This window comes from Sciurus carolinensis, chromosome 13 (assembly GCF_902686445.1).
Source record: "Sciurus carolinensis chromosome 13, mSciCar1.2, whole genome shotgun sequence".
Lineage (NCBI taxonomy): Eukaryota > Metazoa > Chordata > Mammalia > Rodentia > Sciuridae > Sciurus > Sciurus carolinensis.
The window spans coordinates 12,815,642-12,838,646 of record NC_062225.1 but is presented as its reverse complement, the minus strand read 5'-3'; the positions used below and the strand labels follow the sequence as shown (position 1 = coordinate 12,838,646).

General features: G+C 44.5%; 1 protein-coding gene across 6 annotated transcripts in view; it reads left to right on the top strand.

Annotated features, from left to right (window-relative positions):
* Positions 1 to 10,800, top strand: part of Il1rl2 (interleukin 1 receptor like 2) — a 43,462-nt gene extending 32,662 nt beyond the window's left edge. For all 6 annotated transcript variants that reach the window (XM_047521837.1, XM_047521834.1, XM_047521835.1 and 3 more), the window contains 3 exons: positions 2,772 to 2,915; positions 7,952 to 8,113; positions 9,707 to 10,800. In XM_047521837.1, the coding sequence (XP_047377793.1) occupies positions 2,772 to 2,915; positions 7,952 to 8,113; positions 9,707 to 10,122 (722 nt within the window). In that variant the 3' untranslated portion in view covers positions 10,123 to 10,800. The remainder of the gene's footprint in view (positions 1 to 2,771; positions 2,916 to 7,951; positions 8,114 to 9,706) is intronic.
* Positions 10,801 to 23,005: the final 12,205 nt, after the last annotated feature.

The window sequence follows — 23,005 nt, the reverse complement described above, 5'->3', positions numbered from 1 at the left end:
GCAATGTATGAGAGAATCAGAAGAGATAATTTTGCAAAGTGAGCACAGAGCCTGACGTTTAATGAATTCTTAAAAAATTATGTTTGTTTGTATTAGTGCTGTCCTGGTTCTGGTCATTATTAGGTATGATTTGGATGATCATACATGTTTTCTTAACGACTTCCTTACTTTGAGAATTTTCTCTGGTCTACTATCTTCCAGTGACTGTTGTAGAGTTACCTTCTCCAAGGATGACTGGAACTCTGCCACTCCCCTGACTGGACATTAGTGCCACCTCCTTCCCTCTGGGATAAAAATGACCCTCCATGGTTTGGCATTCTGGCCCCGCTGTACACCTTCCAACTAACTTATTGGTTGTCTCCTTTGTCTGCCCTATAAGATAGGGTCAGACCAGAGACAAAGGCAGGTCCTCTCTGGGCCTCATATTTTGATGAAGGAGATGACTTTGAAGCCAGTGAGGACAAAGTTGATTTTCAAGCAGGAAGCATAGCAGAACCTGCAGGTATCTCACCAACTCTGGTTTCTTAGTAGCTTTCGGCATGAATATAGCCTGGCTTAGGGCAGAGAGGAACTCATGGTCAGCCCCAGAGAAAAGAGGGGAAGAAGACTGTAAGAAGCCTTGAAGATGGCATAAGACCTGAAGTTGTCACTTAAATCTGCTTCAACCTAGAAGTTTGACTTCCTTATTTAGTACCTTTGCCTGAATCTGGCCAATATAGATTTCTATGACAATACTAACTTGTCATTAGGGACTACCCGGAAGCACTACTCAGAAGGATACTGAGGCCAAATCCAGACTCAGAGGAACTAATGCTATCCCCAGTTAACACCTGTCACTCATGGGGCAGTAGGGTGGGATCCTTTGTCCCTTCCTTTTAGGCAGGTTAAGAAGCTGTTGTTTCCTGAATTCATCTTCATTCCTACCGACACTCATTCTACAGCTCACGTGCAATGTATTTTTGCTCATGTGTATATTGTTTTGTTTGCTCTGAGTTCTTAGGAACCTCACCCTCTTAAATTCAGTCTTCTTGGTGGTTTTCTTGGGGGCAAAGTCAAGGTTGTAACTTCTCCATTGGACTTCCTTCTTTTTGCCGAGGACACCTCCAGTTTGAATCTACTGTTTGTCTGAAACAGTCACTAAAAGTTGTTTAAATTATCTGTCTCTTCCATAAAATTTTTTGATCACTTGTCCTCACCAACCTTATCAGTTGAAGGCTGATAGTAGCCACATGGACTCAAGTGACAAATACCATTTTTAATGTGGCGTCTGGTATACCCGCAGTGCGTTTTCCACTTACTCCTACTTCAAGCTCCGTACTCCCTTTGAACTTACTTGTGAATGTCCTGATTCCAGAGTCGTCATCTTTCAGCACATTTACAGAGCACAAGTATCAACACTCCTAAATGCAATGAATGATGACCTGAAGAACCTCGGAGCATTGCTCCTGTCTACCTGCCAGGGGCTCTTGGAACCTGATAAATATTGTGGGCACCGTCAACCTGTCATGGCGGTTGATCACACCAAGACCTCTGAGTTGTACCTCAGCTCGCCCCAGACACGAGTTCTCCCAAAGGAAGAGGTGGTGGTGTTGATTCAGGAAGGAGAGGAGAGAGCTGACAAAGAGAAGGATTGGGGGAACAGGAGGACCCATCTCATGCTTAAAAGTCAAGGTTATAACCAGGGGTCAGGACTGGATTTGGCATTTCCACCAGTGCGTGGAGCATTTCCACCTGGCTGCACTGGGAGTTAATCAATAAATCTTTTTTTTTGGGGGGGGGCACCCAATGTGCTTTTTGTTATTGTGCTTTATGGTGCCATAGATCTAAAGACCTGCAGTAGTAAATAGGAAATCTTGGACCTCATGTTGTGTACAGCATGGTGTGACCGAGGGAAGATTGTGACAAGCTCTTTAATGATTATTTTAAAGAATGAAATCCCTCTGGGGGTTAAAAAAAGAAAAAGACTCCCTTTATCTTCAGGAGGATCAGGAAGGGGCTGATAAGGAAGTGGTTTGTGAGGTGGGTTCTAGGAATGGGAGGATTTCTCTTCCCCTCTTCCACTTCCTCTTTCTGAATTCCCTCTTTCCTAGAGACTCCTTCTTTGGGGGCACAGGTTTGGCTGTGGTGAGGTGGGACGCAGCTGTTCCTCTTTGTGTGTGGTGGGGGTTTGCTCCCCGGGTGTGGGCTCCTTGGTCAGCTCTGCCCACTCTTGTCCCCATCCTCGCACAGGAAGCAGAGCTAAACGCGAACTGCTTCTCTGAAATTGTCTCTCACATGGGCCCCCAGCCTGGATCACAGCTCCCGGAGGACTGGAAGAGGGTGTGGTTCTCAGGCAGCCATGTGAGATGGCTTCCAGGGAGACTCAGTGTGAAGAGATGTTGGAGCACTCTAGTAGGATTGTAATCAGGACTGTGCAGTCAACACTGGGCAGCGGTTCAAATAAACCACTGGCGGGTCTCGTGTTGCCCACGTAGAACCAGGACACGCATGCTTCCCACGCAATTGTCATGCAGTGGGAACCACAAGAAGGAAAACTTCCACAGAGTTGTCCTCTTCCTAGTTCCCAAGAGCCCATTTGCTTCCTAAAAGTCAGAGTCCAGATCAGATTATTCTACTCCTATACCTGTTATTTAACTTTAAAGGAATATTTAAGTGGTGTCCTCATTGATATCGAGTACACTTCCATTTGGAATCTGTAATGTAATCTCTCTCTGAATAATGGGTTTAATCAATTCTCTATTATGATTTTGTTCTTTCGCTGTCATTTGTAGCTCCGGATTTCCGCGCTTACTTGATAGGAGGGCTTATTACTTTGGCAATTTTGGTCACATCTGTTCTGTGCATCTACAATTATTTTAAGATCGACATTGTACTTTGGTATCGAAGTGCCTTCTGTTCTACTAAGACCATAGAAGGTAAGTGTGTGTACTCTCTGAGAAATGCCTTAACACTGGTATCTACTCCTCTGCATGACCGTTTCAAAGGTACCGTGTCGTATTTCACAAACTTGACTTTCATGATAGCGGCAAATTTAGAACTCGCTGGAACTTCCAGTGTTTCAAAGAGATTTGTCCATGATTACCAGCATTGTTTGTCAAATAAGGTAGGCGTGCAGGTTAACTGTGCCGAGGAAATATTTGCTCACAGGCACTGGTCACCTTCTGGGTCCAGCTGCAACCACGTGACCAACATTCTGACATCCACTGGGTTTGGCAAAAGAGCAAAAGTGTCTCCAGGAGCCAAGTGCTGTCCATCTGTGACGTGTCCTCAGCACAGTGGCAGCTCGAGTTGTGTTTATGTCATGGGGAGTAGGAGCCATCAACTCTCTAGGTTCAGGACTTGTTACCCGAAGGGGTTTCGGTCTCCAACTCTCAATGTCACAGAGAGAGGGACCTGAGTTTGAATATGAGTTCTCCATTTAATTCCTGGGTGGAAGTAGAATGATATTTAATTTTCTTCTGGTTTTCAGTACTAGGAATAAAGGAGGGAAGGAAGGAAGAAAAAGATGGAAGGAAGGAGAAAAAAGGGAGGAAGAAAAGGAAGGGAAAGAGGGAGGAGGTGGGGAGGGAAGAAAGGAAGAAGAAACAAGAGAAAAGGAGGGAAAGAAGGAAGGAAAGAGGGAAAGAGAAAGGAAACAAGGGAAAAAAGAAGGCAGGAGGGAGGGGAAGGGTCGGGAGGAAAGAGATCATACGCGGCCTCATACGGTGCTGAATCACTGATTTGAGACTCAGGACCATGTGCATTGGGGCGTGGAACACAGGGGCTTCACTGCCAGTTCTGGGGTCAAAACAAACTGCCCGTTCCTGTTCTGCTCTGGGGTCCTAGTCCGTGGTGCTCATTTCCTGCCCCTGTGGTTTGACAAGCAAATTCTTTAGTGTGATCCTGAATCTCTGAGGAGCAGTGATTTTGCACTTTCTTTCTCTGTCTCTCTGACCCTCTCCCTCTCTGGTCTCAGAATGGATGTGATCTATGAAGTCCTTGAAAAAAGTAATACATCTTCTCTACTGTCCCTTAATTGCTTGGAAAAATTGGTACAAAGCCACGAGACGTCCTCCTAGCTGACATGTGGGGAGATGTGCAAATTTAAACCTTTCCAGTCCAGATACTCGTGTAGCACTGGTCAGGGCAAGAGACAGGCAGTGGCCAGGGTCTGGTCATGTTTCGTAGGTAGCTAATATATAGAAGAGCACTGTTTACTCTAGGGGCCCACTTTACATATAAAAATCATGACACTAGTGACTGTCCACATACTCGATAAAATACAGAGGTCCTAACTTGGGCTACCTTCCAAGTTAAAAGTCAGGATTAAAAATGGGCCCCACAGGGGCTGGGGGTGCAGCTCAGTGGTAGAGCACATGCTTATTACATGCAAGACCCTGGATACAGTCCCCAGTACCAGAAGATAAAAGAAAAGAAAACAGCAAGCATTGGCAGACCCTGAGCAAGGCAGAGAGCAGCGGACGCCTGGTGGGTGACCAAGTGCAAGGCTGAGCTCCAGCCTTGCGTGTCCAGCACAGCACAAAGTGCTCCTAGGGTTGTAGATTGATGATCTGATTTTGGATACAGTTAGCACAGAGTTAGCTCTAAGGCCTCATGACTGTCATCTCTTTTGAGAAGAGGATTGAGTCTACCACTTATTTCTTCTGACACAGATATGAGTGGTTTGGCTGCTTTCTGTCTTGACTAACAGAGGATCGCCTCGCTTACATGGTCTTTCTGGAAGGTCCAGCTCTTCTGGCCCCTTGTCGTTTGTCCCTCTCTGACTCACTGGAACTCTCAGGAGCCTGATTGCGGCTGTGAATTATGGGTATTGAGCAGAGTACTTGGTGAAGCTGACTGTCAGTGAGGTTGAGGTTTATAGGAAGAGAAAAAAGGAATAGTGACTCATTCCAAGCAGGGGAGCTGAACAGAAGAGACTCAGGGAACCCCACCCGCGGCCGAACCTGGCTGACACCCAGCATCTCCACAACTCGTGAGTGAGTGGGCTGAGGATTTGGAGCCCGGAGTTGACAGGCAGTCACTGGTCCCTTTTATTTTTATTTTTTAATTCCTGAAAGAATGTGTGGGCTTTGTAATTAAATTGTCTACACCTCAGTCTACAAGAATGACCATGTAATAGCCCTTCGAGGGTTGGCCTCCACAACGAGCTGGTGATAGACTCTGACATTAACCCCAGATCTTGTTTACAGCCTCCTTTCCCTTGAGGATATTTTCTGAGTGATCTGGGAACATATAGAGTAATGGATGGCAGAGACAAGGGAGGGAGAGAGAAATGTTGCCCTTTTATGGAGAAGTCATTTACCCTAACTGGGTTCATCAAGCTTTGTGACTTGGTGACTAGTTAGGTAAGTATAACTCCTGGTTTTAGTATGAGTCACTCTCAGGCCTGACTGAGGTCAGAGAATTCTGTATATCCTGTGTCAAGCCTCTCTGTCAGGTGGGCATGTGTGCACAAGAATGGAAACATTAGTTTACTAAGCTCCTGGAGGGATTTGCTCAGGCCTCCTCACACTCCAGATAGGTTTGTGGAGAATGTGCATGGAGAACAGAGGAACTGGAAACAACCCAAAACAGGTACAGTAAACAAAGAATAGAAAGGCTAAATTAATAGAAAGGTGGAGTTAATGGCAAGCGTTGGTTTTTAAAGGACGAACTTGCTTTCAAAGCTAAAGCAAAGGCAATTACAAGATTTATTATATGCTGTTCACAAAAAACCTTTCAATTGCTTATGAGAGAACATGTGTTTTCTGGGACTTGTTCCCAAGGGAGTTTTTTTTTTTTTTTTTTGGTGCGTGTGTGCGTGTGTGTGTGTGTGTGTGTGTGTGTGTGTGTGTGTGTGGAATGTCCTCTGTTTAAAGGGTGTGATATAAAGAACACTGTCTGCAACATTCCTGTGGTAAATGTACTAGCATGTTTTGGGTATCTTCCCTTCTAGTGACTTCTGTGCATGTTGGAGGTGAATACACCAAACCTCATGCAATTTACAAAGGCATTTAGATGAAGGTACATTGAACCTGTCTAGTTTTTTTTTTTTTTTTCCTGCTCTGAGTTTATCAGGTCTAAAATTTAGCAGTATCATATTGAGAGAAAGTCAAGAGTTGAATAGTTTTTAGGCAATTTTTCATAAATATTAACTTATACAAATGATTTTGGGGGGTTTATAAATAATAAGGGTGTATGCAGATGCATATTGAAGAAGAGGTTGAATCTCCTCAGAAAATGTAAGGCGCTTGACCAGGATGTGGTTACACTGTCATCTCCCCGGTATCAAGAGGTGGGCTATGTGAGTGTCCACAGGGCCTGTTGTCCTCAGAATGCTGTCCAATAGATCTAAGTTTCTGAAATGATCTTGATGAAATAGGACGTGATCAACCCATCATCATTTGCTGTCCTGCAGAGACATGTTTAAGCAGCTCTAAGATGGCAGCTGGCGTTGGGCCAAGAGGTGGCGCATAATTAGTGTTAACATGGCGTGATCTCTCATGACCTTTTGCCTGATTGGTTAATGTCTCTTCTGCGCTAGAGGTCGACACATATTCCTCATTCTTTCTTGATTGGTACTGTGGCGCGTGCTCCAATTGTGCTACTTAATCCTAAGCTGATTGGCTGCTTTAGTGTATATAAGACATTCTCTTCGCTTGGAAAGAGATTGCAGAATGCAGGACTAAGAACACACCTCTAGATCGCAGAATGAAGGACGCAGGACTCACCACTAAGAAGCACCTCTGATAGCATGCACCTCTAGCACGCACCTCTAGGACATGCCTCTAGCACGCACCTCTAGGACATGCCTCTAGCACGCACCTCTAGCACGCACCTTTAGCACGCAGGATGCAGGATGCACCTCTAAGAAGAAGCAGCAGACCTCTAAGAAATAGCTCCTCTGAAAGTGTAACCTCTCTGATAAGCGTAGCCTCTCTGAAAGCGTAGGACCTCTAAAAGCAAGCAAGCCTCTCTTCTTCTGTAAACTAGCAAACAAGCAAGAAAGCAAGAAAGCAGCCCAGAAAAAGATAGTAGAAGTAGTTCATTCCCAGTCCGCCTCCGATTCCTTCCCGCGGGATTGTTGCTGCGGGCGGCAACACTGTCCCAGTAACTATGACTGGGAACCAAATGACCTCCAGACTTAATGGTGTCAAACAGCGATTCATTCTGCTTATGGGTTCTGTGGACCAGCAACATGGACAGGCACAGCGGGGACAGCCCATCTCAGCTCCAGGTTATCTGGGGCCTCAGTTGAACCACTGACAGTTGACCCTGGCCGTTGGCTGGTGGCTTCAGCCTCTCTCACCAAGAGCCTCTTTAAGCCTTCAATCTGGTGTCCTATTTGAGCTTCCTCAAGGAATGACAGCTGTTTTCTCAGGGTGAGTATTTCAAGAGTAAGAGAACCAGGTGGAAGTTGTATTTTCTTGTATCTTCTAGGCCCCTGAGTTTCTACTGTTAATTCTACCACATCTTACTTTTTGAGGCAGCCATAGAGGCCTCCCCAACATGGAAGAAGTGGAAATAGTTTCACCTCTTTATCGGGGTGTGGCAACATCTGACAGAACATGTGGGACCAGAAGTGTGACTGGGCTGTATTTGGAGAACACAGTCAGTCCTGGTTGCCCAAGACTGATTGGGAATAAGCTTTATGCAGTTCCCTGCATGATCTTTCACTATACCGGTCAGTGAATTATGGATCAGTCCTTTGAAAGTGATGAAAACCCACTGCACTTTTAAAACAAGCCAGCAAGTAGTATCTTTATTCAAAAGCATTAGTCAGAGGACTAGGGATGTAGCTCTGTGGTCGAGCATGTGCTTAGCATGTGAGAAACTCTGGGTTCACGCCCCGGCGCTGCAAAAAGAAGAAAAAGCTTAGAAAGAAAAAAAATATGAACAAAATAGTTGAACATTTTTATATATTTAGTGTTTTAAAGTTTTTAAAAGATGAATTCTCCCATTTCCTTTTCAGATGGGAAGCTGTATGATGCCTACGTCTTATACCCCAAGCCTCGGAAAGAAAGCCAGAGGCGTGATGTGGATACTCTGGTGTTGAAGCTCCTGCCCGCGGTGCTGGAGGGGCAGTGCAGATACAAGCTATTCATATTTGGCAGAGACGAATTCCCAGGACAAGGTGCGTTTTAAGTGCGGAAATGAACGGTGAATGGGAAAAGGGAAGGGGCCGCCTCTCTGCCTTGGTGTTGCAGACAAAGGCGGCACTTGCTCACCTTGCCCGGGGAGCCCTGGTCAGGCCATGGCCGGAGCTGCCAGTCCCACCGACCCCCGAGCTCAGGCAGGTAGAACAAGCTGTCTCCACTCATCAGGCTCATCACCACCGTGTCTGGGATCCTGGTTCCAGGAATGTGTGTCTCTCTTTGGAGCAAGGATGTAGCCAACCTGTTCCCGTGAACAGGTGGCCAGTAATGTCATCTTGGTTAAAACATTGAAAGGAAAACATGGTCATTTGCCTTCCTGTTATTGAGACTAACCACTGAGGTTTCCCATTGGTCTAAATACACAAGTCAGGTAATGTGAAAGCTGATTTATAAAACTCAACTCCACAGCCTCCTCCTCTACTCAAATGGAGAGGAAGTTTTTAATTTACTTCCTCCATTTAATTGGCATGAGGTTTGAGCCAACTCATTCAATATTTGAACCTCGCTTGTCTCATCTGTAAAATGGGGATACAGGTGCTTCCTTAACACCACTAAGAGAACTAACCTGAGTGGGGTTCGGTATGGAGTTTAGGACAGAGTTGACATTTGGCATGACAATTCCTTCTCATCTCCTTTGTTCTTTCTTTGAAGGTTGTGCGGCAATATGTTATACTCTAAAATCCTTTTTGTGTGGGGAGTACCAGGGATTGAACTCAGGGGCACTCAGACACTGAGCCACATCCCCAGCCCTGTTTTGTATTTTATTTAGAGACAGGGTCTTGCAGAGTTGCTTAGCACCTTGCTTTAGCTGAGGCTGGCTTTGAACTTGAGATCCTCCTGCTGGGATTACAGGCATGTGCCACCATGCCTGATTTTCCTTTTTTGCTCACTAGGAATCACATTCACTCACGGAGCAGCGAATCACTGAGTTCTTCCACATGCTGTGCACTTGTCCAGACTCTAGAAACCCAAAAGGAAGCCAAACCGAGAAAGACCATGTCTTTGAGGAGGTGACAGTATTCTTATACCCCTTGGAGGCAAGGGCACACCAAATATCTGCAGAACTGGGCATTTGAGGGAGTGTTATTTGGTTTCTAAATTAGTTACATAAATTCTGGTTATTTAAATAGCTGTAAAGAACAAAAGAAAGATATAAACGTTAGATTAACACAACACTTTAACTACATTTTTCCTGTTCTTTTAAAATTTATTTTTAAAAAATGTGTTTATCTTCTAATATATAACAGACCTTCAGCTATTTGGGGGATACAAAGTTAGGAATGATGAAATACTTGTTGGCTGGGGAAAGAGACATAACAGCAGACTTCCAAAAACACAGCAAAACAAAACGCAAGGGATTCCCGAGGACCAGTTCTTCAGAGAAAGCCAGGAAGGCTTCAATGAGGAGGTGATAAATGTTAAAGTTTGGTTCGTCCATTCCTGCTTAGATCGGGTGTTGATCTTAAAGGCCCTTTCCTTTCCTCAGTGACCATTTCTAATATTCCCTGTAGCATCACCACCCCGGCTGTGTTGATCTTGAGCTCTTCTGAGTCTTCATTCTTTATTTCCAGCCGTGGCCAATGTCATTGATGAAAACATCAAGCTGTGCAGGAGGCTGATCCTCATCCTAGTTCCCGAATCACCGAGCGTTGGCTTGTTGACCAACATGTCAGCAGAACAAATCGCCGTCTACAATGCCCTCATCCAGGTTGGGATGAAGGTCATTCTGATTGAACTGGAGAAAATCGAGGACTACAGCACCATGCCAGAGTCAGTTCAGTACCTGAGACAGAAGCACGGGGCCATCCGGTGGACGGGGGACCTCTCGGCGCCGTCTCCGAGTGCCAAGACCAAGTTCTGGAAAAGAGTGAGATACCACATGCCGCCCAGAAGCTGCCCGCCGGCCTGCAGTCCAGCGGCTGAAGCCCGCACCCTGCGGCTCCCCCGCCCGCAGACGGAGACCCGCGTGGGGCTCATCACTCACTGAAGGAGCGCGCGCGCCCTCGCGGTGGCTCCCGCTGGACAAGGATGCATTTCCTTCGGGCTGTCCGCCCTGAAGCTTGCTCTTCTGCACCGCTTCGCTGGTTTGTTTCGATCAGAGCTGATTCTTTAGGGAAAGCAGCGCGTCTCCAGAAGGCCTGTTACCTGAATGGCTCCTGGAGGCGGGAGAGCTCGCGCCCAGCATGGGGCGGATGTGGCACTGCGGGCCCCTTGGGAGTGAGCGTAGAGGGCTACAGGGGTGGCTGCACAGTCGGAAAGCTTGCCCGTGAGGCCTGAGGTTGGAGCCTGGTGGCCTGGGGATGGCTGAAGGGTCGTCAGTGACTTGAGGAGGGCTGGCCAGAACCACACTTTGTCTGCCTGTCCCGTGTCTGGGGGACTCTGCCCCTCAGCCGTATTTGCCTAGTCGGAACTCCCCTGCCTGTCTCCTTCAGGGCAGGCAAACTGCCTTAACCACAGTTGTGGCATGGTGTCCCTGGAAGCCACTTCCCGGTCACCTAGAACAGCGGGAGTCCACTGGGTTGCCACTGTGAGTATCCTGTGGTCACCCACCCAAGGCACCCTGTGCTGTGAAGGATTTTACCTGCCAAACCAAAAGTAAGAATTAAAAAAAAAACAAAAAAAAAAAACCAAGAAACAGAAAACCAGGGATTGAACCCAGGGGTGCTTAACCACTGAGTCACATCCCCAGCCCTTTTTATTTTTTATTTTGAAACAGGTTCTCCTTAAGTTGCTCAGGGCCTCGCTAAGTTGCTGAGGCTGGCCTTGAACTTGTGATCCTTCTGTCTCACCCTCCTGAGTTGCTGGGATTACAGGTGTGCATCATCACGCCTGATGAGAAGTAAGGATTTTTTGACTTTTCCTCCTTGGACACAAGGAGGTGGAGTAATTCTGGTCTAAGGAAAGCAGCATGTGTTTTCCATTAGTGAGCATGCCTTGATCACAAGTTAATTTATGATTTAACAATTCACCAAGAGTTTTTAATACTAAATATTAGCTGTCAGGCCTCTTTACTACTTTCCAAAATCCTCACTTGAGGAAATTAACTACATTTGAGCTCTCTCAACTACGTTTGATCACCCTGAGACTTAAACAGTGGCCCGTGTTAAGGAGGAGCCAGTTGGGGCTGGAAGCAAGTCGGTCCAGGGACAGTAGGACAGGCCTGGCCACAGTGGAGTGGGAAGTGAGCTGGGAGAACAGTGGTTCCACATGGAGGGAGGATGGGATGGCCAGGAGGGAGGAGGGTCCCGCTGGCCTGTGCCCCTGGAGTAACTGGTGGACTCAGGTGCTACGGAGCCCACTCCATTCTTTTAATTCACGTTTTAAGGTGACTTAGCATTAAGCCCTTACTCAATATTGTTATTTAACACCTGCTTCTAAAAAAGTTAATTGTAGCAAAATAGGTGAACCTAAAAATTTACCATCCTAGTCACGTTTTAAGTAGACAGGGCTGGGGAGATAGCTCAGTTGGTAGAGTGCTTGCCTTGCATGCACAAGGCCCTCAGTTCAATCCCCAGCACCACACCCCACCCCCCCAAAAAAAAAAAAAGAAAAGAAAAAGTTATATGTTAAGAGGACATTTCAGTGGCATCAAGCACATTCACACTGGTTATTTGGCTGTCACCACCAGCCACCTCCGGAGCCTTTCCATCTTCCCAGAATGAAAAGGAGTACCCAATAAATAAGGACCCCTCACCGTCCTCCCCCGGACCCTGGCCACCGCCGTTCTTGTCTGTGAATATGACCTCACGGAAGTGGAGTCAGGCACATTTGTCTTGGTGTGACTGGTGAATTTGGCAGAGCAGAGTGCCCTGGGGTTCATCCTGGTCTTACACAGCAACTCCCTGTCTTCTTTCTTCCTTTTAACATGTTTTCTGCTTAAAGGGGAGAGCAAGAGGAGAGCATATCCTCGATTTCTGTACAGCCCTCAAAAGCGAGAAGCTTATCAAGGGAACTTCTAATCAGATGTTTGCCATTTCTTTCTCCGTTTCTCTCTGACGTGGTGATTTCTCATGGAGGATTTGAAGTACAATAAGCTACTCAGGTGCACCTGTTCCCCATTCCATCCCCTCACCCTCCATGGGTCTGTCCTGCAATGCTGGAGAAGCTGGGGACCACAGGCTGGCTGAGGGCAGCTCCTGTTACAGGACTTGGGTTGGCACCTGGTCACCCCAGGCAGCCAGCTTGGAGCAGGGGGCATCTCAGGGAGCAGAAAAATCTGGACTCCCGTGGGGGAGTGGTCACCAGCTCACGCTTTGTAGAGAATCTGGGGAATCCCCTCGTTCTGATTTGGAACTCCCCTTTCCTTCCCAGTCATTTCCTCCAAAAGAGGAAGAGGAGCAGATGCAATGTCCCTGTCAGGAAGTGGGAGACGAATTGGGGCGTGTCTTCTCTAAGGGGCTCCCAGCATGCCTGGGAATTTTAGGACATGAATTCTCCAGTGACTACTTATTTATCACAATGGCATTCACAGATGTCAGTCGAGGCTGACTGTAGGAAAGAAATCCAACTCATTGGAAGATAAAGCATTTTTGGAAAATCTCTGATTCATGGGAGACCAGTCTTCTTGGTGAATTCAGTTCCAGAATTTTGATTTTAGGTCAAAAAACTTTTTTCTCTCCAATATGTGTTTGAAGTTTCTTTTTATTTAAAAGTGTTCAAGATGTATTATTAATGTAATAATATTAAAGGATTACATTAGAATACTTTAATATTACTTTTATTACAATATATTCTGTGTCCTATGTGAGAACTCTCTTTCTCAAAGAGACTATCTCCCATGTTTAAATGCTGGGCAGAGGATCTCCAGGTGGATACTCTCTTATTGCCAGATAATTGCTGTGCTCTGGGATTTGTAAAAATATAGATAATATTTTAAAAATAGGTAAGGGTTACCCCAGGGGAGTGACCTTTTGATAATTGGATAAAGGCCATGGATATCTCTCTACAAAACATACAATCTTGGCTACATTTTTGGAAAATTGGCTGACAGGTTTTCAGGCTCTTCAGTGGAAACTTCTAGTGAGTTCATAGACTAGGATGTGGGTTTAAGACGCCTGTGCTAGCCTTTTGTTTTGTTTTTGTTTCTATATTTATAAGACCTGATCTCAGATTTCTTTTTTTTCTTTTCTTTTCTTTTGGTAGTGGGGTTTGAACTTAGGGACACTTGACCACTGAGCAATATCCCCAACCCAATTTTGTATTTTATTTAGAGACAGAGTCCCACTGAGTTGCTTAGTGCCTCGTTTTTGCTAAGGGTGGCTTTGAACTCAAGATCTTCCTGCCTCAGCCTCCTGAGCCGCTGGGATTATAGGTGTGTGCCACTGTGTCCGGCTGAGCTCAGAATTTTTTTTTTTTTTTTTTGTAATTTTTTTTGGTTGTCGAAGGACCTTTATTTTATTTATTTATATGTGGTTCTGAGGACTGAACCCAGTGCTTCACACATGCTAGGCACTTAAGTGCTCTACCACTGAGCCACAACCCCAGCCACTAATCTCAGAATTTTTGAGGACCTTATCTAGAGGGTCAGTGATTAGCAACTTGGGTAAACCAGTCATTTGGAGTTTTCCTAAATATTAATTGAAAAGAACCTCAGCCTGATAATTTCAGTGGTACTTTGATCAACCCAGAGCCACACATGTTCTTAGAGTTCTTCTGAGCAGCAACATCTTCTCAACAGTAGGGGATATAGTGTGAGAGCCAGTGCATGTCTGAAGCTCCAGATGGTACTGAACCCTGTAAGCAACTTGTTTTTTCCTATAATACATACTCAAGATCAAGCTTAATGTGTAAATTAGACATAGTAAGAGATGAACAATAGCTACTAATACAGTAGAACAGGCATAGCAATATACTGCAATAAACTTTCAATGAATGTGGTCTCTCTCCCATAAAGCACCTTGCTGTACTGTACACACTCTGCTTTCTGGGCTGATGTGAGATGACACAAAGATTAGGTTGACCAGGAGTAGCTGGAACCCCGGAGAGTGAGACCACAGGTAAGGGGGCTACTGTGTTTCTTCCTGGTGTGTCTGGAGTCTTAGACCTCGCCTGGTCAGCCAGTGTGGCTTCTTCATTTCTATGTGGGCTGTGATGGGAACAAGATTACTATGGGGGAAACTGAGGCCCTTAGGAAATGTAGTGACTCACTGGAGGCCACTAGGAATCTGTGATGGAGAGGGACAGATGTCTCAGTCTTCTAAGTCGTTCTTTTCCCACAGCAAAGGAATAACACTTCTTAAGCCCAAGGTTGGAACTACATGGATAATATTGTAAGAATCTGAAAACTGACTTGCAGACACATGATTAAGTCTTCTGAGTGATTTCCCTTGGTTTACTCCAGACTGTGTTGGGAATTATAAATTTTTGTTTTGTTCTGTTTTTGCCCAGTAGCAAACAAACTAGTAGCATATAAGTGCATATGAAATTTCTCATTTAAGGCTGAGAATCTCCAGAATGTGCTTTATATGTATTCTGAACTGCTGGGGATTTTAAGATGAATGATGTTGATGAAGGAGGCCATATCTCAATTGCTCATCTCTTCTGATTTCTGCAACAGATTTATCTAGACCCACCCCTAGCAGGATGCATTGGAGTTAACCAAAGTTCATCTCTAGCCTGGGACCCCACTCCCTCCTAGGAATCTGGGGACTTGTGCACCTGGTGATTTTAAGAGGAAAAAGGACTTAAATTTAGAACTCACTGCCTCCATGTAACACCTGTGCAGCTCTGGAGAAACTGACCAACCTCTGAGTTCCTTCATTTTTGTGGTGGCCTGAGTCAAGTTCAGTATGGGCATTATAAATAGTTGTTATTTATATGCAGCTTGGACACTCTTGAAAGAACTCTGCCCATGATATTTAGAGAAAAGCCTTCATTGCAGGGAGAAAAGCATCAAAAGACATTGAATATTTTGCAGTAGGCAGCTTATGGTGTGGGGAAATCCTAACCTAGTACTCGAGTCACACAGAAAAAGCTTCTGAAGACAGGGTGCGCCGTACCTGAATCTATGGGACTTATGACTGCATTGTATTGTGAGGGCTCAGCTTAAGGACCCCAGCCTTTCCCAACCAACCCAGATATTCACAAGACTCCTTTCCTGATGAAACCTCTGATTATTGTTCTTACTACTTGGTCTTGATTGGATGGAAGGAGTTTTGCAGGCCAGTCTTGAGAGGCAGATGCTAAAGATTCCTGAGAGCCAGGGCTAATTTTCAGTGGTGAACACTCTGCCAGGTAATATCCCAGTCAAGGAGCATTTGGAGGAAGAACCTTCATTAGGCACCCGCTATTGACATTGTCCATTCCTAGCTTGGGCCTCCCAAGGACTAGGCTGGGGTAGAGAGTACAGGATAACCCCTACCGTAGCCTTAAGCCAGTCCCACCTACTCAGACCATGACCAATTGTCCTTTGTACCTTCAGCAGCCATGATTCCAAACAAACTGTGCAAGTGTTAAGGTTCTGGAGATGTTCACTTTTTACCATCATTTTATCCCAGCACAAGGTTAGTGAAAGTTGCCAATGTTCCCTGATGACCCTGCTTCACTCCAGAATTTCTGTAACAGTGGTTCAGAGGCAGTATTTGTTTGGGGTGCTGGTAGTTGAGAAGAGCTTGGGGTAGCATTTATATAGTAATCCTCTCTTATTGGCAATTTTACTTTCCTTTGTTTCAGTTACTCATGATCAACTGTAGTCTGAAAATATCAAATGGAAAATTTCCAGAAATAAAGAGTGCATAAGTTTTAAACTGTATGTCATTCTGAGTAGTATAATGAAATCTTGCACTACCCCACCCAGAACATGAACAATCACTTTGTGCCATGTATCTGTGCTATATATGCTACCCTCCAGTGAGTAGCCATCTCAGCAGATCTGTTGTTATATCGCAGTGTCTGTGTTCAAATAATCTTTATTTTACTTAATAATGTCCCCTATGTGATAAGCAATTTGGATATACTGAAGAGAAATGGTAAAGTACTTCCGTTAAATACCATCTCATATCATCACAAAAAAGAGTACAGTAAGATCTTTGAGAGAGAAAGAAAAATCCCCTGTGGTGAAGGGGGTTGGATGGGAATCTTTATAACCTTCTATGTAAGAGGCAGAGGTTAGTTAGTCACATCAAAGAATTGGCTAAATCTCAATGGAGACTTGGGGGAAAGGGTGCTGGAATTCCTCCCACTCAACCACTGAACTCACTCAATTTTATCCATAAGGTATATCCTTAAAATGTGCCTTTCCACTATTTTGTAGGTGTTCTTTAACCTTTTGTCTCAACTGAACATATAATCAAGCTGCTAAAGATCGAGAAGTGCAAACTTCTTACCAGGAATCCGCCATTTTGAATCCTCAATAGTACCTATGCCGTTTCCCATTTCATCATCACCAGTTGTGGCTCTTGTATTTTTAAAATTCTCATGAATTTTTAACACTGTAGAAAGGGATCCAATACAGCCAGAAGAAGAATAATTGAATGAGCCTGGCCTCATTACTGAAATGGAGGTTGGCAGGTCTTGGCTCAAAATATCCATTAGCCAGTTGATGGTCTCATGTTGAAATTTGCACAGGAAGGAAGGGTTAGGTGGTCAGCCTAACACAGATTATCTGAAAACTGAAGACCACCATTAATTTTCTCCTGTTTCGCAAGCTGGGCCTGGGGCAGAGATGCAGGTCTATAGGATCTTACCCTCATCCTTAGAGGTGAACCCAGACCCTTTTGGGACGATCTGAGTGGCAAGAACTGACCTAAGCATGGGGCTCCCAAAGGTGATCAGGTGAGAGGGAAGGTGCACTGCATGTGCCGAACCCCTAGGTTCCCCGAAACCACTGAGTGGACAGAGAAACCCACTTTGGTTTGGCCTTTCCCCTTAACCACTGTGCTTCTGCCTGTGAGGCCTGAGAGAGACCCAGTGACATCCCACAGAGGGTCTGGCAGGTATGGCCTTTCCTCAGAAGCTGAACTGAGATGAAGATGTGCAAGTGAAAGTGCTTAACAGACTGTTGGACCTATCTGGTGTGCCTCCTATCCCTGTGGGGACCCTGCAGTGACTCAGACAGCTTCCTGTTAGGTCAGAGTTGACCTTTCCTCAGCTCAGTCCTGCCTCCTTTTATAAACTTTCTTTCAACACATGCTTGTTTGGTTGATTGATCCAGGGTGTGTTTGGAAAATGAAGAAAGTGGAAAATTCCTCTCTGGTTTCCCTCTTAGAACAGGAGCTATTCTACAGATGACAAACCTACAAAGGGTAAACTGAGCTACTGGGGACGCCTCTGGCTCCAAGAGCTGTGGAGTGTTGGGTTTGAACTGCTAGAGGCCTCACGGCTCCAGTGGAACTATTTTGGGGCCCCGAGAGCTGGGAACTCTGGTGCACACAGGCTACTCTTTCCCATACGCAGGGAGCCTCCAGGGATGCCACTACTGCCTTAATATGACTAAACCTGGTGTCCCATGTGATCCAAGGGAGACACTCCCCACTTGGGAAGGACTTCAGAGTCTCGGCTTTGTTATCTATACTCACCTTTTATCTGAGCTCTTACTGGCTGCTGCTCACCCTTGATGCCCCTGGTCTCACCACCGTTGAGTGGATAACACAAGAGCAATGCAACTCACAGGGTGTGGCAGGTGATTGGAACCACATGGTGACATTTTCTCATTCTCTCATGAGTTTCTGAGTAAACCCTCTCACCCATCATTTCAGAAAGGGAGAAATACGTAGATCCTGATGTCAGGCCCCAAATGAGCCTCGAGAACACATACCTGGCAGAGACCGGCTGACACTAACTTTCCGTTTTACCCTGCATCTCTTCTTTCCTGTGTGCCATCTACCCCCCACTGCGAGAGGCTGGGGTTGGGATTTCAGACACCCAGTTTTCGAGCGCACCTGGATGGGGTGGGAGGTGTGTGTGTAGGGTCACCGTGGTCATGGTGGGCTGAGCCCCACTGGGAAGTCAGTGTCTGAAGGGATATGCTCTTTCCTATTTTTTCACATTGAAAATTTAACTGTAAGTGCTGGAAATATCAGAAGTTCCTGAAATAAGATTCTATTCACAGTTGAGAAACAAATCACAGTTTTATTTGTTCAACATCTATGTGAAAAAAAAAATCACAAAACTTTTTTTTATCATTTTTATTTAGCTTTTAATTTTTTATAGACTGCATTTTGATTCATTTTACAAATTTGGGGTACATAATTTCGTTTCTGTGGTTGTACACAATGTAGATTCATACCCAAACTTTTTAAGTGTCTAGAAAATGAAAACCTATTTACTACAGCCAAGCAATCAGCTGATCAACATTCAAATAGATATCGACTGAATTTCACTACCAGGGTGGTGTGGTCAATTGAAATGTTGGGCAAACCCGTATTGCAATTCTAGCGATTGGAAGATGTGGGGCTAATGTGCTTCCATTCATGCCGTACCTTCTCTTTAGCCTGGGAACCCTGGAGAACAAAGCTTTATCTCCCAATGGGAGGTAACCCCCCACCCTGACCTCCTCATTTCTCCCTGTTTCTCTCCCTTCTCTTTATTGTTGTCATTAAGATCTATCCCCCTGATCCACTACCTCATTTAGCATCTTTCTGGAAAATAAAAGCATTTATCAGGAGAGAGGCTTCAACAAGAGCTGGATGACTTTGCATCATACGCTGTGGTCAGGACACAGGCCATGTTTCCATTGTCTCTGGGTCCCAGAGAAGGCCACGCACTAGACAGAGTCAGGGATGCAGAATGCAGGCTCTAGGTTTTAGCAAAGTGCTGGCATCCATCAAACAGTTCACAGTATTAAAATTGCAAGCTACAGGAAGAAATGCATTGCATTTTTTTGACTCAGTATACAGGACCACACATACACAGAATGAAAAAAAACTTCTGTCCTATGTTACTTGTCCTATTCGGTTTTAGTTTAGTTTTCTAAAATACTGGTCACAGCCCAACTAGGTTAATGACCACCTTCTGCATTTCCAATGCTACGTGGCAAACACAGCAACCCAGCTTCCTGATATCCCCCGCCCCTCCATCCCATTATGATATTTAATTTTCTTCAATCAACAAGGCTTTATCAAGAACTAATTATGGCTCTTTTAATTATCTACCTTACGGGTCCACAAGCCTTGTTTTTTGTTTTAAGTGACCGCAGGGCAGTAGAGAGAAGTTTTAAGCCAACACAATTTCCTGTGTAAAAAGGATGACATCAAGTGGAAAAGAAAACAGTCCCATTTGGGGAAAAATCTCAAGAAAGAGAAAAGCGTTTCCTCCCCCAAAAGCCCAGGGAAAAACTGTTCACGCCTTAACTTGGCAAACCGTGAAGGACTCCGCCCCGCAGCACCATCGCGCCCTCTCGTGGCCACTGGGGAGATGCGCTCCCACCTGCGGCTCACGGAGCCCGTCTCCACCCGCCAGGTGCAGGCAGCCTGAGCAGATCTTCACAGGTGTGTGGACACGCCATCAGCTTCTCATGGATCTCCCTCTTAAGCCCAAGAGTATTTTCTTCTCCTGAGGCTGTATTACTGTGGTGCCAGCAGACAGGACTCCAGTCACAGTGAGAGAAAGGTGGCCCTGGACTCCATTCAGAACTCCACCACTTGACTGTGCTAAGCTTGATTTCTTTCTTTTCTTTTCTTTTCTTTTCGTTTCTTTTCTTTCTTTCTTTCTTTCTTTCTTTCTTTCTTTCTTTCTTTCTTTCTTTCTTTCTTTCTTTCTTTCTTTCTTTCTTTCTTCTTCTTCTTTTTTTGTATTCATTCTTTTTAGTTATATATGACAGCGGAATCCATTTTGATATAATTACATGAACCTGGAATATATCTTATTCTAGTTAGAGTCCCATTCTTACAGGTGTACGTGGTGGTGGGATTCACTGTGTTGTTTTCATGTATGTGCATGGGAAAACTATGTCAGATTCATTGCACTGTCTTTCCTTCGATTTCTTAACCCTTCAGACAAGTGACAAACTATGCCTCAGTTTTTTCATCTGTAAAATGGGGATAACAAATGTACCTACACTGTAGGATAACTTGTAAGCAAAACGTTCATTGGCACCTAGTAAAACCTCAGTGAACATTGCCTTGTTATTACAGATTGAATACCCCTTCTCTGAAAGGCTTGGGACCAGAACTGTCACAGATTTTGGATACATATACATATATGTATATGTATTTATATATAATATTTAAATATATGACATATATAATGTTTTGATTTTAACTATATAAATGTATTTATCTGACTAGGAAATGCAGAAAATTTTTGAATTTTACATTTCACATGCATCTTCTCCACATAGCCTGAAGGTAATTTTATTTATTGGTGCATTTATTTTTTATTAAAGTGTTATTGTTATATGTAGTTGGGTTCGTCTTGACAAATACCTACATTCGTGGAATTCGATTTCAGTTCCGGTCCCTCCACTTTCCCTCCCTCTCCCCATTCTGCTTTGCCAACTGATCTTCCTTTTGTACATCTATTTATTTATTTTTGATTGGTTCTTTCTATCTATACATAGAGGTGAAATTCCCTGTGATATATTTATATATGCACAGTGCACATGTAGTCACATGAGGTCAGGTGTAAAATTTTTCAGGTGTAGTAGGTGCTTAAAAAGTTTCAGATGTTGAGGCAATTTGGATTTCTGATTTTCAGATTGGGATCATAATTAGTATCCTAATATTTGTACTATCATTGTCATTTTTGCACTTATTTTTTATTACTGCTTGAATGATAATGATGCTGCTGGCTCACATTTACTGGGAACTCAAAACATTCCAGATGTTGTTCTCCATGATTTGCACACATTTTTGCATTGTGAGCTCTGTGAGGCAGCTGCTCTAAGGACTTGCACTCTGCAGATGGGGCACGGAAGTGTGGTTGAGTGTCGGGGAGGCTTGGCAGCTGGAGGACCTGGGCTCGAGGTATCTGGCCTCTCTGGGCGACAAAGCCCATCTCTAGGCGGAGTAAGCATTCCTCCACAGAGTGGCTAAGCATTAAAGGTAGTGCGTGAACAGTACTTTAAGCCCTATGTAGAAACTGGGCATTGTTATTACTGTGAACTTGGCAATTGCTAGATAGCCTTATGTAACTGAGTTATTTATAGACTCTATCTACTTAAGAAAAAGCTGATTTTATAAAAATATATAAAAGCACATAAATGTAGGCAATGATTATATTTTGACTTTTTTTTTTTTTTTTTTTTTTTTAAAGCAAGACAGTGTCTCATTATGCTGCCCACGCTGGCTGCCAACTCCTGGGCTTAAGTGATCCTTCTGCCTCAGCGTCCCAAATGGCTGAGACTGTGGGCATGTACTGCCATGCCTGTACATTTTTTGCTTTTTAAATAATAATAAAAAAGATTATAGGGTTTATTTAAAAAGTAACTCTCTCTCTCTCCTTTTTTTTTGGGGGGGGTGTGTACCAGGTATTAAACTCAGGGGCACTTGACCACTGAGCCACATCCCCAGTCCTATTTTGTATTTTATTTAGAGACAGGGTCTCCCCGAGTAGCTTAGTGTCTCACTTTTCCTGAGGTTGGCTGTGAACGCGCCATCCTCCTGTTTCAGCCTCCTGAGCCGCTTATACAATCACCCTCCCCACCCCAAGAAAAACCAGCAAAATTCTGGAAAACATAGTTATATATTATATAGTGTTGGTCAGCTTTTTGTCACAGTGACCAAAATACCTGACAAAAACAACTTGGAGGAGAACAAGTTTGAGCGCACCGTTTCAGAGATTTAGCCCATTGGGGACTGACTCCACGGCTCTAGGCCCAAGGTGTGGCCCTACCTCATGCAAGGGCATGGTGGTGGTAAGCTGCTCTGCTGGTGGGGCAAGGAGGCAGAGAGGGAACAGGGCGCAGGGAACGTGAACCCTACCTTAGGCGGGTGGGGGTGGCTGGAGGGAGTAGCTCACGCGCATGCCCTACTCCCTCTGGCCACACCCACCCGCCTAAGGTACCACCCAGTTGGTCCATTCAACTAATTAGGTTATGGCTCTCATAATCTATTTTACCTCCTGTGCAGGAGCTTCTGGGGGGACACCTCATATCTAAACCATAACTTACTGGGTCAGAACAAAGGGAAGGGAAGATGGACACAATTTACTATATACTTACAAGTAAAATAAAATGCGTAGAACATATTGAAAGACTGTGGGGAATAAGCATGAAAGGAAAAGTTTGCTATCATTATTGCCTAATAGAAAAGAGGCCAAGGAATATGAATAGAACATTTACAAAAAAGGACTCACTCATGCAAATACCTAGCAAATGATCCAGTACTGCTGCTGGTGACCTGCATTTATAATGTGCCAGGCTCTTTCCCTAGCTCTTTAAGTGTATTCTGTCATTAACGCTCTCAATTATCCTATGTTCTCTCATTTTAAAAATAACAGATGAGCCAGGTGTGGTGGCACATGCCTGTAATCCCAGTCTGAGGAGAATGAGGCCGGAGAACTGTAAGTTCGAAGCCAGCCTCAGTAACTTAGTGAGGTCTTGAGCAACTTAGCAAAACCCTGTCTCAAAACAGAAAATATTTAAAAAGGGCTGGGTATGTGGCTCAGTGGTTAAGTGCCCTTGGGTTCAATCCCCAGTACCAAAAATAAATAAATAAATAAATAAATAATGAAACAAGCAAGAGATTTAAACGTAAAAATTTTTGAGTATGAACAAAATTTGGTAACTTACCAAAGGGTAACAAAGTTGTAAGAAATAGACCTGGACCTGGGGAAATTCATTGCCAATGGATGTTTTATGATATTATAGCATTACTATTAAATTTTTAGGTAGGATGATAATAGCATCCTCATGTTTCAGAGTTGATACCCTTGAAACATTCAGAGATGTGATATTAGGATGTTTGAGATTTGCATCAAAAATATCGAGGGCA